An 18,907-nucleotide genomic window follows, 5' to 3' on the forward strand; every position below is an offset into this window, starting at 1 on the left:
AGACAATAGGAGAGAAGTACAAAGGGGATGACAGTATATTCAAGGAAGTGATTAAAGGATGGAAGCTAGACTAGACAAAGAGAGATGTTATGCAGAGAGGAACTGTAGGAAGGCAAGAAGGTTCTGGGGTAGGGGTTGTCAATGGGTTTGAGGCTGAAATAATGTCAGAAATTTTGGAACATTGGCACTACCTGAGGAGGTGACTTGCAAATGCAGGATATGGTTATTGGAGAATCTGAAACTTGAAATAAAGATTTCAAAGGCGAGGAAGTTTCTGAGGCAGAATATGGCTGTAGGAATGGATGGATGTCTGAGGGAGAATGGAGGAAAAGGGTATTGGGAATAAAGGGGTCCGGGCACCAAGAAGCTGCATACTGGAGGATTTATCTGTGTAGAGTTTCAAGTCATGGGGGAAGAAAATGGGATAGTGGCTTTCAGTTTTACTAGGTCATTTAACTAAATCCCTACAAAATAAGTATTACCCTGAATTTAGAGATAGAAATTAAGATAGAAATCTGTGAAAAGAAATAAGGAATATTTCTCTATGATCTCATAGTGAATAATTTTCGGGAAAACGGAGACAGAATGCAGAAGAGTGAGAAGGAAAATCAAGAGCAGAGAATTTTTTTTAATAGAGTTTTAATATTGTCCACCAATATTAATACTAGAAATAATAGAAGAAAAGTCACCATTTTGCAACTCCAGTATAATAATAATTCAGTCAAGAATCATTAATAGATGCTAAAACCAAACAGGTGAAAGGTTTTAGGGAACAGAATATTCACTCAAATTTATAAAAAGAAAGGAAAAATTAACCCTGTCAATCCGGTGATCACCACCTTAATGACTTATTTCAGATTTAGCATCACATTTAATGGAACAACCAGTCATATTCTGATGGATTGCGATGTGAAATACATATCACTTATTAAGTATTCTTGTCAAAGTTGTTTAACCTGAATCTAATCAAGATTCAAGTAACTTCCAATTTACAGGAAATATAAGTAACGCTGAATTAAGTTAGCACTTGCGGAAGAAGTGATCAAATAAATCCAGAATGTAAATCTGGATTGATCATTCCAAAAGACAACTTGCCTGCACTGAAAAGAACTGCCATGAAAAACAAAAAATAATAGAGCCACTTTCAGATTAAAAAGGAGTGAACAGTTATAACAAGCAGATGTAAATTATGAACCTTGGTCAGATCTTGGGTTGGGGTCCGGTAGGGGGAGAAAGCAACTATTTAAAGGTGTTTAGAGACAACTGAGAAAATTTGGATTGGGATCAGATATTAGATGGCATCATAGAAGCATCACTAATGTTATTCAGTGTTATGATAACATTGTGGTTATGTAGAAGAACGTCCTTATATTTAGAAGATGAAAGTTGAAGTATACAGAGGTGAAGTTTTATGAAAGCTCTAACTTGCTTTCAAATGGCTCGGAAAAATAAAAGCATGTATACTTGGACAGATAAAGCGAATGTGGCAAAATGACAACTGACGACTGGTGAATATAGACAAAGGATATACCAGCAGTCACTGAACTACTATTTCAACTTTTCTCTAGGCTTAAACTTTTGATTTCAAAAGTCACGGGGAGACAAAAAGTAGTTTCCTCCAAATTATTCTCTAATCACATTTCTTTGTTTAGTTCCTTCTAATCGTTCTATCTATCATCTATCTATCTATCAGTCACTTATCTATCCATCTATTTTCTCCTTTGTTGAATCTCCCACTGGAATATAGGCACTGTGTCTGGTTCCCTATTTTATCCTATGCCTAGCTGAGGGCTGGCTACAGAAAAGCTGTTCAATATACTAAAAATTTAAAGAGAGAACTGAAAGTATTTCTCTTTGCAATTATAAAAATTATACTAGGCTCTTTTCTTCCCTGTCTTCTGCTTTATGGATAAAAATCTTGAAAACCAGGAGCAGAAAACTAAGAGAGAGTTACCATGATTCTCCCAACCCTCCTTCTCTTACACTGGGAAATCCTTTTGTGGAAAGCTGAGCAAAGAATGAAAACTACAAGTACCCAAAGACAGGTGGATGTGGATGGTGTGTTGGTGGGTGCTGTTAATTCTTCATTGCTTTGCTGAGCAATCATTCACCAGCCTAGGTAAGTTGTGACTCCAAGATAGGATTCAAACTGAGCAAATCAAAGTGCAGAAAAAGGATCAGCCTTAGAACAGTTATTATTAATAAGTAACCAATACACAAAATAAGATAAAAATACTGTATTATAGCTTATATTTAATTTTTCCTGCTCCCTGTATTAGGTATTTATGTTCACTTTTAGCTGTTGTAAAAGTGCTAAGGTTTTATAAAAAGCCAAAAGGATATTTATTGTTACTGAACGGGATCTCATATTAAAAAGAATTAAGGGGCTGGCCCCATGGCACAGTGGTTAAGTGCGCACATTCTGCTTTGGTGACCCAGGGTTCGCTGGTTCCGATCCTGGGTGCGGACATGGCACAGCTTGGTAAGCCATGTGGGGTAGGTGTCCCACATATAAAGTAGAGGAAGATGGGCACAGATGTTAGCTCAGGGCCAGTCTTCCTCAGTAAAAAGAGGAGGATTGGCAGCAGATGTTAGCTCAGGGCTAATCTTCCTCAAAAAAAAAACAAGCAAGAAAAGAATTAACACATACACCGCCCCCCTCCGTGAGACCTATATTCCCTAGTGGATAAATACTTACGATTAGATAAAATGTAATCCCTCATAACCCACAGAGACCAAAAAACTAGAGTTTATTTTAAAAATTCTTTTCATATTTCTAAGATAACACGTGCTTATTTACTTTTGTCCAAATAAAAATTTCTAATGCAATAGAAAGCAAGTTTATTTTATGCCTACTATATTCTAGTACTTTTATGAATGTAGCTTTTTAGATAGCTATTGTTATACTCTAAAATTTAAAACACATGCTTTTTGGTTTTGGATCCCTAGTGAATGATGTTTAATCTTGCTTTATTCGTCTGTGACTTAATGTTTTTCCTATGTATAATGGAAACAGCAAAAAACAGTAATTATTTTAGCATGAAATAGTTCCAATATACATTAGTAACAGACTATTTTAAAATATAAATAAAAATACATGCCAAATGGACAGAGGCCAAGTTTAAGAATACTTCTGCAATTTACGTTTAAAAGCCATTAAATGATTCATCTAAAAGGAGAACTCAAAGTGATATCCAAAAACACAGAAGAAACTGTACATTAGGAAAAAGAGTAAATAACGAGATCCTCATTAGTTCCATGGCAGTAGCTTCATGTAGTGGGCACTGGTACAGCCTCTGGCATCAGAAATAGATTGAAAGCCACCCCTTGCTAGGTGTGTGACCTCGGACATCTGTGAAATGTTAACAGTGGTATAACATCAATATCTACTCCCTCAGGGCTGTAATTAGGATTAAATGAAATAACGAATGTACCATTTTTAGTGCATTGTCTGGCACATTGTAAGGAACTGACAAATATTTTGATGATAATGATGCTGAAAATGGGAAAAAGTATGAGAAGTGAAGCACTTTGGTAAGTTACAATGGAAAGAAACACATGAAAGTCTCTCTCCAGGGCTTACAATGATTTTCCAGGAGGTACAGTGAGTGGAAAGAACTCTCCTCTATGAGGCAGGCACCCTTGGCCCTGATCCCAGCATTGCAGGGAATAACCATGAGGCCCTGGACAGCTGACTTCATCTCTCCTGGTGAAGTTCACAGTTGTGTTCAATGAGGAGGTGATGTGACCTTCCAGCTCCAGCCTTTTATCTCCTCTTTGTATGCAAGGTGGGCTCCCATTAAGGAAGAGAGCTGATGGAACACTCCATATTAATTGAGAATTTGAGTTGCTATATTTATTGATTCTTTGATTTATTTTATTCGAATAAACAGCTCATTTACATTCAGCTTTTGATGAGAGAAATTAACATTGCCATCCCTGCCTATCCCAAGGAAACCCCACAAGGAAGCAGCCACTTTCCCATTCCCTCTGAGGTCATGTCTTGCGAATTAAACACAGACAAAATTTGGATTTTAGTTAGTGTTTAATATAATTCCAATTCTTTAACAGTAAACAAATATGTAAGTATAAGACATCAAAACATGTTCTCTATCAGTAGTTCTGAACAGTCCCGGGGTCACACTGCTGGAGTTGAGGTCACTCACATTTTAAAGTTATGCAATCTACCCTGTTTCAGTGGAATTCATGCTCTGGCAGTTAGAAGGCAGAGGTGAGGCTTATTTTGTGCAAAGTATATTCACTTTACCAAAAGCACCTTTCTTCTCTCTCCTTTACTCAGCATTTTTAAAAACTGCTCATTTTCCTTTGATATTAAAAGTGCTATAAGAACTGAAGGGCCCTTTCCTTACTGAAATAAAATTAATGATACGTGTCATATGTTTCTGGGTCAACTTTGCTAAATTCTCTCAGAATTGGCAATCTATAGAAAATTAATTATGAAGAGAAGTTAACACACTTGCATATGAAAAGTACAGTTTAGAGTTCACAGTACAGGGCTCTGTGGTATAAAGTGCCTATGAGCAGCTTCCTGTCATATACTGAGGCCACAGAACTTCCCTGGAGAACAGATCCGTTGTTGGCATAAACTGTAGTCACGGTAGGCTTCTCAGATAGAATATTCTGGATGCGGAGAACCTATTCAGGAGATAGAAAGGATTAATATAGAACTACCATACACCCATGTCACTCAATCACCCATAATCCCTGTCTTCCACAAGGACACAATGATTAAGAGGACATGCTGTTGAAAATAGCAGTTTCAAATCTTTTTAATGTTTAAATTAAAGTACTTTCTTAAACCTTCAAAGAAAGTACTTTCTTAAACCATCTAGTGATTGCATGCCAGCACAGGATTTTGTGTTATTATAGTAATTGAGCATTAATAGAAATACTTCCACATTAAGGTTCCTACTTTCACACTACTTTAGCATGAACAAAAGTCATGTCATGTGGTGAGCTGACAATAAGCCAGGTATTTAAAAATTGCCAGTATACCACACAAGGAGGGCACATGTCTTATAAAAATACCTTTTGACTCATTTCCACCATAATTTAATCCATCAAAAGATTATCTTTCTAAAAGTATTTGAACAATGTGAAATTCTGCCAATTATTGGCTTAAAGCAATTACAAAACTGCTCCATAAGTTTACTGTATTATTGGTTTAAAAGGAGTAACAAACCATCCCTATGACAGTTATTATATTACTAGCTCAAAAGGACTTGAATAATTAAGGTTTAACAACTAAAAATATAAACACCTCTGATGAAGGAGGATTGTTCGGGTCATAAACCAAAAGCTTCTGGCCATTCGGATGACAGCCTACCAAGATGTCCCCCGAGGAAGGATCGATAGATAAATTATCCACCAGTGTATCCAATTCGAGCACCTTGCAAACAAAAAAATGTTAAATATCTAAATGACCTGAGAAACTTGATTAAATAATTTAGGGCTAACCCCTCCTGTCTCTATGCATGTGGGGAAATTACACACATCTCCCTGCTTCCACCTCTTTAACACCAATAGCACTTAAAATAAATTTCATAAACTGGTTTAGAGTCACTCTTCATCTTCCCTGAAATTAAGAAAGTTAGGATGATAATCCATCTCTCTAAAAAATGAACTCCTTTTCCCTTAAAAGATGCACAATGATCAGCTGGCTCAAGAAACTCATTCGAATCAAAACAGGAAATTCTTAATCAATCTAAAATATGTTGTCAAGCAGGAAGAAAATAATAATGGTGTGGAACCCAATTTCTACCTTCATTTATTATTGAAAGAACTGACAATGTGCATAAATCTTCATTTCAGAATTCCTCTATTAGTCTTTTCAATTGTGAAAATTCTTATTGGAATTCATCAGGTGTCATCAGCATTTCACAGAATGGGCTCTAAATCTGATGCAAATATCACTCCCAGCTCGCTGCTGAGCGTAATCAGTCAGTCCTTGTGATTTCTGGGAACAGGAGACTTGGCCACTTAGAAGGAGTTAATATTTAAAAACCCAGAATAGCAACACTGCATCCACATTCTCTTCTGAGTGAGGCATTGTTATAATATAGTATGGCTATGTAATTTCAAAGAATAATAGATTAATGTTTACTTAATATATAAAAAGAAATGTTTTACCTTCAAATGAGTTAAATTCATATTAGGGTGTTTTTCCAAAACATGAATTTCATGAGCCAATATATCAGCAACATAGATGTACCTTTGCAGAAAGGACACACTGGTTAGAGCTCCATGCCAGTATAAAGCTTCATTAACACAGTATGGAAGAATAAGTCTTAATAACCTGCCGAGAAGTTAATCAATGATGGGCCTCAAGGAAAGCTTGATAAAGGTCAATTTTTATTTAAAAAGTATGCTTTCAAAATCAATTCAGTGTCGCTACAACAATCACGGAATTTAATAAGAAATTAAATTATTTTTCAAAAGGTTTGCAAGGAAAAATAATATAGGAAATCATTTTGAATATAAAGTCTGTGGTATTTGCCACTGAAAGGACAATAAAACAAACATTTGGCTTCAGGAAAAAAGCACTTGCATTCCACAATATAATTTGATATTTCTATGTCGTATTTACATGTAGAAATATATGGTACAGAACAGAACACATTTTATTAGAGTATTTATTAATATGTAATAAAATAGTTACTAACGTTAGAGAATTTTAAGAGTAAGAGGTAAATATCTAGTCAGAACAAGCTGTCTACATCTAAGGTGGGTGAATTAATGGACTACTGTACAGTAATTTTGCTCATTGAACAGACTGTTCCACGGCAACTGCTCCATTGAGCAATCATCATGTGTAAAGCCAGGAGCTCAGTATTGTGACAGCTATAAACACAAAGAAGACACAGTCTTTCTCCTGAAAAGTGTATAGTGTATTGGGATAATCAGACTGGTCTGTACACTTTAAACAAATAGTACAGCATGAATTGGTACCATAAGAAATATTTCAGGTCTGGAGACTGAAGAAATATCTAACTCCTAAGAACAGAGAAGGGCTCACAAAAGTAGGGGCATCTGCAGTGGAAATGGACGTAGATACTGGATTTGAGGATATAAGGACAAAGCGCCTTCAAGGCAGAAGAAAACATGTGAGCAGAGGCACAGGGGCAAGAATGAGAGAGGCATGTTGCAAAATAATGAGTTCTTTGTCAAAGCCGGGAAAGGAGGGAGACAGTAGAAAAGGGAGATTGGAGCTAGCCTATTAAAGCAAGTCCAACCCTTCAGTCTGCCTTGATTTGATAAGCAATTGGCTTCCACTGAATTTTTAGAATAACAAAGTGATGTAATGACAAACGGTCAGTTCTATTCAGCAGTTACTGAGCATTTTGCTCTGCACCTGGCAGGGCTCAGCAGGAGGCGTCACGGACGAAGCAGGGCTCCCTCTTCTGGAGCCAGTGAAATATGGAAAGGCACAATTGGCAACAGGGCAGAAAATGGAAGTGGCCTGAAAACAAGTTGGAAGAAAGTCTAATACTCCAGCCAGAGAGGATGAGAACCTAAACCAGGCAGGTGTCCATGGGAAAGGAGAGGCGGGGGGATGGAAGCACAGCCAGAACCAACACGACCTGCTCACTGGTGGGCGAGGAATGGTGAAAGAGAAGGAGTTAAAATGGAATCCCCTTTTATTATTATTATTTCTAGCTTGGGTGACTGGAAAGTTTGACTCTCAGAAGGATAAGAGTTGGGGAGAAAAACAGATTTGGCTGGAGAGGTTAGATTGGGCCAGTTATAGACAATTTAAATTAAATGATTCTACATTCATTTTCTGTAATCAACAAGAAAGAAGAAATTGTGTCACAAAAACAAAGACATTTAGTTGTCAAGGAATGCCAAATTCATTTCATGTTATATTTATAGCAGTTTAAATTGTTCAGTGTGCTAAGGTAGTAAAAGGGAAAGTTAATAAAGAATTTCCTATGCTTTCTGTAGGCTGTGGTTGGACATATAAAAGTAGTAAGAGAATTTTGGAGGGCAATTGCTCTTTGAGCAAGTAGTTCTGTTTTGAGGGGTCTGTTCTAGAGAAACACTTGTACAAATGTACAAAGAGGAGGGCCTCACAGCACCACACGGAGCTAGTGTAACTACCCAGCTGGCATTTGAACTCAGGTCTGTATGACTTCAAAATCTAAAGATTTAACCATTATGCTGTAATGCTCCCTTTGGGAGTATTTCCTTAAAAAATGTTTGGATAAGTTTCAGTGGTAAATGAGAAATACAAAGTGCTTTTTATATAGCAAAAATAAATAAACAACCTACATACGCATCAACAGAGAACTGGTTAAATTAGTTTAGGATCACCTCTATAATGGAATAATGTTGCAGCCAATAAAACAATGATATATTTATTTAAAAGGAAACTTACCTGATACTTTAATATGTATATATAAATATAATCCCATTTTATAAAAATTTACATTTATAAAACTAAATTCTACAATGACACATACCAAAATGTAGACACTGTATTTAAATATGATATATATTTATATGTTACATGTAAATATATAGTATACATATAGTAAATATATAGTACATATATAATATCTATCATAGATCAAAAATATCGTCAGCTATTTCCACATTGAAAAAAGAACAAAGTAAAGAATTTGGCCCAGCACGATGACTGAGGAGAAATGAAGATACTTCTATAAGGGGTCATACTTTTTATCAGGTGAAATATTGATCCCATTTGCTGTATCAAATCCTTCTGCTACCACTTTAACTTCATTTGGACTGTAGTAAACAACATTTGTCCAGTGTAAATTCAAGTATGTTTCCAAATACTTTAAGAAAGTATCAGAGAAATAGTGGTCATTAGTGGCATAGAAATGTGCTGGTCCAACAGCCACGATATCATTCACACTGAAAGAGAAAAATCACATGTGAGAGAAAACAAAAAGCCAGTTGGTCTCCATACTAAAGATTAAGTATCCAGAAGGTTTACACAATATGTGCTTTAAATTTTTGGTAAGAAGTTTTCCAGGAAAAGCTCAGCTAAAATCCATGGCTATAGTCATATGTCATCTACTATAATATCATTTGCCAGAGAACAATTTTGTATGGTAACAGGTAATCTGAAAACAGGTCATTTAGAAATTATGGCAGGATTATTATAAAAGAAAGAAGAACTTGGTGCCAAGAGAGTATGCTTTTTTATTTTTATTTTTTTATTGAGTTAATGATAGGTTACAATCTTGTGAAATTTTAGCTGTACATTATTGTCTGTCAGTCGTGTTGTAGGTGCACCCTTTCACCCTTTGTGCCCACCCCCCACCCCACTTTTCCCCCGGTATCCACTCATCTGTTTTCTTTGTCCAAATGTTTAAATTCCTCATATGAGTGGAGTCATACAGAGATTGTCCTTCTCTATCTGGCTTATTTCACTTAACATAATTCCCTCAAGGTCCATCCATGTTGTTGCAAATGGGATGATTTTGTTCTTTTTTATGGCTGAGTAGCATTCCATTTTATATATATATATATATATATATATATACACACACACACACACACACACCACCTCTTCTTTATCTAATCATCTGTTGATGGGCACTTAGGTTGCTTCCACGTCTTGGCTATTGTAAATAATGCTGCAATAAACATTGGGGTGCATGGGACTTTTGGAATGGCTGACTTCAAGCTCTTTGGATAGATACCCAGTAGTGGGATAGCTGGATCATATGGTAGTTCTATTTTTAATTTTTTGAGGAATCTCCATACTGTTTTCCATAGTGGCTGCACCAGTTTGCATTCCTACCAGCAGTGTGTGAGGGTTCCTTTTTCTCCACAACCTCTCCAACATTTGTTACTATTTGTTTTAGTTATTTTTGTCATTCTAATGGGTGTAAGGTGATATCTTAGTGTAGTTTTGATTTGCATTTCCCTGACGCACAGCGATGATGAACATCTTTTCATGTGCCTATTGGCCATCCATATATCTTCTTTGGAGAAATGTCTGTTCACGTCTCCTGCCCATTTTTTGATCGGGTTGTTTGATTTTTTGTTGTTGAGTTGTGTGAGTTCTTTATATATTATGGATATTAAGTCTTTGTCGGATGTATGAATTGCAAATATTTTTTCCCAGTTAGTGGGTTGTTTTTTTGTTTCAATCCTGTTTTTCTTTGCCTTGAAGAAGCTCTTTAGTCTGATGAAGTCCCATTTGTTTATTCTTTCTATTGTTTCCCTTGTCTGAGAAGACATGGTGTCCAAAAAGATCCTTTTAATACTGATGTCAAAGAGTGTACTTCCTACATTTTCTTCTAGAAGCCTTATGGTTTCAGGTCTCAGCTTTAGGTCTTTGATCCCTTTTGAGTTTATTTTTGTGAATGGTGAAAAAGAATGGTCAATTTTCATTCTATTACATGTGGCTTTCCAGTTTTCCCAGCACCATTTGTTGAAAAGACTTTCTTTTCTCTATTGTATGCCCTCAGGTCCTTTGTCGAAGATTAGCTGTCCATAGATGTGTGGTTTTATTTCTGAGCTTTCAATTCTGTTCCATTGATCTGTGCACCTGTTTTTGTACTAGTACCATGCTGTTTTGATTACTATAGCTTTGTAGCATGTTTTGAAGTCAGGGATTGTGATGCCACCAGCTGTGTTCTTTTTTCTCAGGATTGCTTTAGTAATTTAGGGTCTTTTGTTGCCCCATATGAATTTTAGGATTCTTTGTTCTATTTCTGTAAAGAATGTCATTGGGATTCTGATTGGGATGACATTGAATCTATAGATTGCTTTAGGTAGAATGGACATTTTAACTATGTTTATTCTTCCAATCCATGTACATGGAATGTCTTTCCATCTCTTTATGTCAACATCCATTTCTTTCAGAAAGGCCTTGTAATTTTCATTGTATAGGTCTTTCACTTCCTTAGTTAAATTCACCCCAAGGTATTTTATTCTTTTTGTTGTGATTGTGAATGGTATTGTGTTCTTGAGTTCTTTTTCTGTTAGTGCATTATTAGAATATAGAAATGCTACTGATTTATGTAAATTGACTTTATACCCTGCAACTTTGCTGTAGTTTTTGATTACTTCTAAAAGTTTACCAATGGATTCTTTGGGGTTTTCTATATATAAGATCATGTCATCTGCAAACAGTAAGAGTTTCACTTCTTCCCTCCCTATTTGGATTCCTTTTATTCCTTTTTCTTGCTTAATTGCTCTGGCCAAAACCTCCAGTACTATGTTAAATAAGAGTGGAGATAGAGGGCATCCTTGTCTCGTTCCTGTTTTCAGGGGGATGGTGCTCAGTTTTTGCCCATTGAGTATGACGTTGGCTGTGGGTTTGTCATATATGGCCTTTATTATGTTGAGATAGTTCCCTTCTATCCCGATTTCGTTCAGAGTTTTTATCATAAATGGCTGTTGGATCTTGTCAAATGCTTTCTCGGCATCTATTGAGATGATCATGTGGTTTTTATTCCTCAGTTTGTTGATGTAGTGTATCACGTTGATTGATTTGCGGCTGTTGAACCATCCCTCTGTCCCTGGTATGAGTCCCACTTGATCATGATGTATGATCCTTTTGATGAATTGCTGTATTTGGGTTGCCAAAATTTTGTTGAGAATTTTTGCATCTATGTTCATCAGTGATATTGGCCTGTAGTTCTCCTTTTTCATGCTGTGCTGTCCTTGTCAGGCTTTGGTATCAGTGTGATGTTGGCCTCATAGAATGTGTTAGGAAGTGTTCCATCCTCCCTAACTTTTTGGAATAGCTTGAAAAGGATAGGTATTAAGTCCTCTCTGAAAGTTTGGTAGAATTCCCCAGGAAAGCCATCTGGTCCTGGGGTTTTATTGTTTGAGATACTTTTGATTGCTGTTTCAATCTCTTTCCTTGTGATTGGTCTGTTCAAATTGTCTGCTTCTTCTTGACTAAGCTTTGGGAGATTGTAGGAGTCCAAGAATTTGTCCATTTCCTCTACATTTTCCATTTTGCTGGCATATACTTTTTCATAGTATTCTCTTATAATCCGTTGTATTTCTGTGGAGTCTGTTGTTATTTCTCCTCTTTCATTCCTGATTTTGTTTATTTGAGCTTTCTCTCTTTTTTTGTTTGTAAGTCTGGCTAGGGGTTTGTCAATTTTATTTATCTTCTCAAAGAATCAGCTCTTTGTTTCATTGATCCTTTCTACTGCCCTTTTTGTTTCAATAGCATTTATTTCTGCTCTGATTTTTATTATTTCTCTCCTTCTGCTGACTTTGGGCTTTGTTTGTTCTTCTTTCTCTAATTCAGTTAGGTGTAGTTTAAGATTGCTTATTTGGGATTTTTCTTGCTTGTTAAGATGTACCTGTATTGCAATGAATTTTCCTCTTAATACAGCTTTTGCTGTATCCCATATGAGTTGGTATGGCATGTTGTCCTTTTCATTTGTCACCAGGTATTCTTTTATTTCTTCTTTAATTTCTTCAAATGATTCATTGCTTGTTCAATAGCATATTGTTTAGTCTCCACATCCTTGTGCCTTTCTCAGCTTTTTTCTTGTAATTAATTTCGAGCTTTACAACATTATGATCAGAGAAGACGCTTGTTATTATTTCAATTTTCTTAAATTTGTAGAGGCTTGCCTTGTTTCCTACATATGGTCTATCCTTAAGAATGTTCCATGCGTGCTTGAAAAGAACATGTATTCTGCTGTTTTTGGATGGAGTGTTCTATATATGTCTATTAAGTCCAATTGTTTTAGCTTTTCGTTTAGCTCCACTGTTTCCTTGTTGATTTTCTGTCTGGATGATCTGTCCATTGATGTGAGTGGGGTGTTGAGGTCCCTTACTATTATTGTGTTTTTTTGATATCTTCTTTTCGGTTTGTTAATAGTTGCTTTATGAACTTTGGTGCTCCTGTGTTGGGTGCCTAGATATTTAGAAGCATTATTTCTTCTTGATGAAGTGTCCCTTTGATCATTATATATCGGCGCTCTATGTCTCTTTACCTGCCTTATCTTTAAGTCTGTTTTGTCTGATATAAGTATTCCGACACCTGCTTTCTTTTGTTTGCTACTAGCTTGGAGTATTGTCTTCCACCCCTTCACTCTGAGCCTGTGTTTGTCCTTGGAGCTGAGATCTGTTTCCTGGAGGCAACAAATTGTTGGATCTTGTTCTTTAATCCATTTTGCCACTCTGTGTCTTTTCATTGGAGAGTTCAATCCGTTTACATTGAGGGTGAGTATTGATGCATGGGGGCTTAATGCTGTCATTCTGTTGCTCGTTATCCGGTTTTCCTGTGTTTCCTTTGTTTCTCATCCTGTGTGTTTTAGCCTACCCATTGACTTCTGCAATTTCTTATGCTTGGTTTTTAAAATTTTTCCTTATTTATGTTTTGTGTGTCTGTTCTGTTTTTTAGTTTAGTGGCTATGCTGAAGTTTGTGTTCAGAATCTCGTGTACAACATAGTCCATTATCTGGTGATCTCTAACTAACTTAGCCTAGACTGTTTCAGTCCCTTTCCTCCTCCCCTCCTAAATTATTATTTTCATCTCTTATTCCAACTTGTGTTGTGAGTTTGTGGTTAGAGTGATAAGTTTGTCTTTGCTTTGGTGATTTACTTCCCTTTATCCTAATGCTATAGTTGAATATTTGCTATCCTATTCCGATTCTATCTATTTGTCTCCCTACTCTGTGTTTTGTGACCCCTTTCTCCCTATTTTTCTTTTCTCAGGTATGAGAGCCTTCTTGAGGATTTCTTGCAGTGGAGGTCTGTTGGTTACAAAGTCCCTTAGCTTTTGTTTGTCTGGAAAAGATTTAATTTCTCCCTCATATCTGAAGGATATTTTTGCTGGATAGAGTATTCTTGGCTGAAGATTTTTATCCTTTAAAGTTCTGAATATGTCACTCCAATCTTTCCTAGCTTGTAAGGTTTCTGCAGAGAAATCCACTGAAAGTCTGATAGGGGTTCCTTTGTAGGTTATTTTCTTCTGCCTTACTGCCCTGAATATTCTTTCTTTGTCATTCATTTTTGCCATTTTTACTAGTATATACCCTGCAGTAGGTCTTTTTACATTGACAAATCTAGGAGATCTGAAAGCTTCCTCCACACACATTTCTCTCTCAATCCCTAGATTTGGGAAGTTCTCTTCTATTATTTCGTTGAGCACACTTTCTGCTCCATTTTCCTTTTCCATGCCCTCAGGAATTATTCTTAAGTTGCATTTTCTCATTGAGTCAGGTATTTCTCAGAGATTTTCCTCAGTTTTTTTAATTCGTGGTTCTCTTTCTTCCTCTGTCTGGAGCCATTCAGCCTGTCTATCTTCGATTATGCTAATTTTCTCCTCTATGGTGTCTACACGGGCATTCAGGGAATCCATATTCTGTTTTGTCTGATCCATTGTATTTTTCATCTCTAGTATTTCTAATTGATTCTTGTTTATAGTTCCAATCTCTTTTGTGAAGTAACTCCAGAACTCATTGACTTGTTTCTCTATATTTCCCTTTACCTCATTGAGTATTTTGATGATAGCTATTTTGAACTCATTTTCACTTAGTTTTCCTATTTCCAAGTCCTCAGGACATACTTCTGTATTTTTATTGTTTTCTTTTTAGACTGGAGCTTTTATAAATTGCTGGATGGTAGACAAGCGGTTTTTGTGCATGATGCTATTATTCAGTTGCAGTTACAGCCTGTTGCCACTAGATGGGGGTCGATGGTAGTGCTTTCTGAGCCCTCTGCCTGCAGTTGCAATGGCGGTGTGCAGCACGGGTTGGGGGAGGAGGGGCACTTTCTCTTGCGCACCGACCTGGGTTCAGATCAGCTCTCGCTCTCTGGTCTCCCGGGGCCCTGGCTTGCTGGGGTTCCCCCACGTGAAAGCTTTCCCCCATTAGAGGGTTTCCACTGCATGGGTGGTGGGAGTCCTGGATGATCCCCGGATGCACAGCCCCTCTCCTGCTCCTTCCCTCACCCATGGCAGCGATCCCAGTCTCCAGGGGAGGGAGTGAAGTTCTCTCCTACCCCATTCCAGCTCCTCTGAGGGGGGCTCCAGCCTCTCTGCCCCAGTCACCTGGCTGTTGTGGGTCTCTGACAATTTCTGTTATTAGGATTTTTTTTTTTGGTTGGAAAGCAGTTGCTCTTTTTGGTTGTAATTTGGAGGGGAGAGAGTCCCGGGTGAGCTCACACCACCATGTTGCTGACGTCACTCTCCGAGAGTATGCTTTTTGACAGCAAGCAAGGTAGGGTTTAACAACAGTATGTAAGGACACAGCTGTCCATAGTATAGAGCTGGAGAGAAACTTGTTAGCTGGTGAGTTGGTTGGGTCATCAATAACATTTACCTAGTTTCCATTTACTCAGTTGCTGGATTTTCCTGAATTCCTTTGCTTAGTTATTAGTCAAACTAAGGTCAACTGTTCAATTTCCACCTGACTCACAAAGCTGACCTGCTGAGAATGCGCAGGCACTCAATAAACACTTGCAGAGAGATGGATGATGAAAGTGCCATGGTACAATGCTTCAGATGAGATTTATATGCCAAAAGGAATTACATTTTCAAAACCAGTTAGGTAAGAGTGCTATTAAGTTTAAATTCCCATCATGCTATGCAAAAATTTCTGAAAGAGCTGCTTTCTCCTTTGCTAAGTGAAAAAGAGACCTAAAGGGAAGGTGGGTCCCCTTTTTCTCAAAGAGCTCCATGATGTAGAAGCTGCCTGGATGGTATTTATGCTCCTACTTCTTAAGAGGTGCATTTTTGGAAGAATGATTGGGGTTACATGCTTAAGCCCTAGATAAGGAAGTAAAAATTAAAATATTCATCAAGTTTACACTTAAAAGAAGTAGTAGACAAATGCAAGTTGAGCCAGGGAGGTACACAGGATTCTTTTTTAACCACATTAGCAACCAGCTGTATGTTCCTCAAGTAGTAGAAACCCACTTCCAGTTTGAATCCCTCCAATTCTGTAGGGCCACTAGCCACAGCTACCACTAACCCTGTGAAGGCACTCTGTATGAGTCCCATATAAGGCATACTAACTCTATACAAAGCAGGCTCCTCTTCCTTGGCAGGACAGGTATTATCATTATTCGGGTGATGAGTCATCTGAGGTAGAATGTGACAGCAGGGAAAATGCTGGGTTTGTCTTCTATTCCCAAGATGGTCCTGAAGGGCATGTTCCCTGTAGTCCACCATTTCATTACTTCTCAAGGGAGTCACATAGAACACTGATTATTAGAATGAGTGACACTGACGTTGCCTGCTCTACAAGGAAACTATATACACACACATATAAATACATGTATTTATGTGTATGTATATATATATATATATATATATATATATATATATATATATGTATTTCAGCTCTTATAAAAGGTGAGAAGACCACCATAGGGAATATTTGAAAATGCTAGAGATAAACTGGAAAGTGAACAAAAGGACTAAGTACCTTGGAAGAAGCTCATGTTTGATTGTTTTTAGGTGTAAAAGAGAATTGTCTTCTTCTTCAAATTTAAAAATTTCCACTGTATTCCTGAATTCTGGGTGGTTTACAACAAAGAGATAAACTGTGTCATCTAAAGAATTGAAAGAACAGAGTTAATTTACAAGACATAACCATAGGACCTCTGGGCAGACACTGACATTTAAATACCACAGCCAAGGAAAGGTTTGAGGTATAAGCTGTTAGACGACCTAACGGATCATTCTTCCTATCTTTCTCATCACTGCTGTCTGGTGTTATTTCTGATCATTGGTCCCCTGACCTTTAAGAAAGAGCATTTCCCACTCCATATACAGAATGCATGAATAATCTGTTTAGAGTTTAATTTAGAAATATAGCTTTTTTTTAATGCAACGGTCATAGGTATATGAAAAGGTTATATGAAATCTAAACATTCTTTTAGGTGTCAGCTGTTAGAAATTTCAAAATGTAGCATTACTAACTGCTGGCTGAAGAGGAAAATGATCAACTTATTTGTATGAAGAATACAGAAATAATTCATGAGTTAACTTTTCTTCTATTACTACAAATATGATCGAAATCTATTTTCCCCAGTCATTTGAAACCATTATAAGTTTCTTAATGTTGGTAGCTCATTGGCTCTTACCAGTGTCTATGAAAGTGCTGATACCATGTGGATTAAATGAAGCCAAATTAAATCCACGGCTGATTCTTAATTCCAGTGCCCTTGGGTTTTCTTCTTTTAGATCCATCATTAGTATTCCTCCAGGCTTATCTGGTGCAAAGCTGTGGAGTCCCGGAAATTTTAGACCCTTTTCGAAACAGAGGAAAAAGTTAAATATAAAGGTGTAAGCATTTTTATGGACTAAAGTGGGAACTATAAATAAATGATAAACAGAGGCTTTGGTTAAAGGTAGTGGCGTAAAGCTACAAACACAAAGAAAGCAGAGAGGAGACAATAGAAAAAATAAAAATTGGGAGTTGGAAAGTGGAAAGATGAACAATAACTGATTTTTCATAGTTGAGGCAAAAAACTAGGGGTTTAGTCTTTTGGGAGGATAACTCAACGTTTGCTGAACTGGGAGATCCGAGGCAGAGTTGAGGCATGGATAAGTGAAAGTTTCTATACTGACTGTTGACCCTCAAGCCCTCGGCCTGCACTTTGCTTCTACAAAGCCAGAAGTCTTGGTGAATAGAGTCAGTCATGACTCCCCTCCTTGTCTCACACCCCATATCCAAGCCATCAGCAAATCTTGTTGACTTTACCTTAGAAATATACCCCTTCATAAGGATGTAAACATTTCTCACCATGACTGCCCTGGTCCAAATCCCCACCACAATTATGGCAAGAGCCTCCTGACTGGCCTTTCTGCTTCTGTCATTAAGACCCTACAAAAGACTAGTCTTACATCAGCATCCAAATTATGTCAGACGATGTCACACCTCTGATCAAAATTCCTATCTCACTCAGATTAAAAGTGAAACTCTTACGATAGCCTAGAGGCCCTAAATGATCTGCCCTGCTCACCATCCTTCATCTGCCCCCATTCCAAACTCTCTGTTTCTCTGCCCTCATCTCCTATTACTATTACACATGTACTTTGGCCATATTGGCTTGCTTGATGTTCTTCAAAAGAACCAAGCACATTCTTACATCAGGGCCACTATACACACTGTTCCCTCTGCCTGGGAATGCTGCCCTCCCAGACATCTGGGGCTCCTTCCCTCAATTCTTCATATCTGCACCAAATGTCACTTACTGCCATTTGACATATATACATATTTATCCATATATAAATGGCAGCCTGACTCCATCCTTACCACAGCTGTCACTCTCTAGTGCCCCATTTTATTTTTTGTTAAAGTGTTGCCACTGTCTGACACATATTCATTCCCTCCCCATTGGCACATGAAGCGAGACTTTATCTCATTTGTTCAGTGCTGGATTCCAGGGCCTGGATCAGTGCCTGGCATTTAGTCTGTCCTTTTCTCACTGATTTCAAATGTTACCTTTCTCATGTACTAGATCCCTGTTTACATATTGGTCTGTTTGGGGACTCATGCCTATTCTTGTGCCAATATGCCACTTTTAAATTACTATAGCTTTATTTATAAGATATGAGATATATATGGCAATATAAATATGGCAAGTCCCCAAATCCACACTTCATTGCTCTACCTTTACAAAATAGTCTTAAATCTATTCATTTATTTTTCTGTATAAATTTTTGAAATTAAGTTGCTGTTCTGAATGGAACATTATTATTATTATTATTATTATTACATTTTCTAGTTGGATTTTCCTACCACATGGGAAAACCACTGAGTTTTATATGGTCATTTTGAATCCAACCATTTCACTGAATTCTCTTCTTAGGTCTAATAGTGTGTTTGTTGAATCTCTTGGATTGTTTAAAAAACAGGTGATCACACTGTCTGAAAATAACAACAGTTTTGTAGTTTTTTTTACCTCATATTTCTTTTTCTTG

The 18,907-nt window shown here is 37.2% G+C and overlaps 1 protein-coding gene across 1 annotated transcript in view; it reads right to left on the reverse strand.

Moving 5' to 3' along the window:
• Positions 1–4,026: 4,026 nt before the first annotated feature.
• The window catches only part of PON2 (paraoxonase 2), a 32,102-nt gene continuing 17,221 nt past the window's right edge, over positions 4,027–18,907 (reverse strand). Inside the window, exons 4-9 of the mRNA XM_014853329.3 lie at positions 17,065–17,230; positions 16,404–16,530; positions 8,698–8,898; positions 6,151–6,232; positions 5,282–5,410; positions 4,027–4,656 (exon numbers count right to left, since the gene is read on the reverse strand). Of these exons, the coding sequence (XP_014708815.1) occupies positions 4,498–4,656; positions 5,282–5,410; positions 6,151–6,232; positions 8,698–8,898; positions 16,404–16,530; positions 17,065–17,230 (864 nt within the window). The 3' untranslated portion in view covers positions 4,027–4,497. The remainder of the gene's footprint in view (positions 4,657–5,281; positions 5,411–6,150; positions 6,233–8,697; positions 8,899–16,403; positions 16,531–17,064; positions 17,231–18,907) is intronic.

Source organism: Equus asinus, chromosome 1 (genome assembly GCF_041296235.1).
Source record: "Equus asinus isolate D_3611 breed Donkey chromosome 1, EquAss-T2T_v2, whole genome shotgun sequence".
NCBI classification, from domain to species: domain Eukaryota; kingdom Metazoa; phylum Chordata; class Mammalia; order Perissodactyla; family Equidae; genus Equus; species Equus asinus.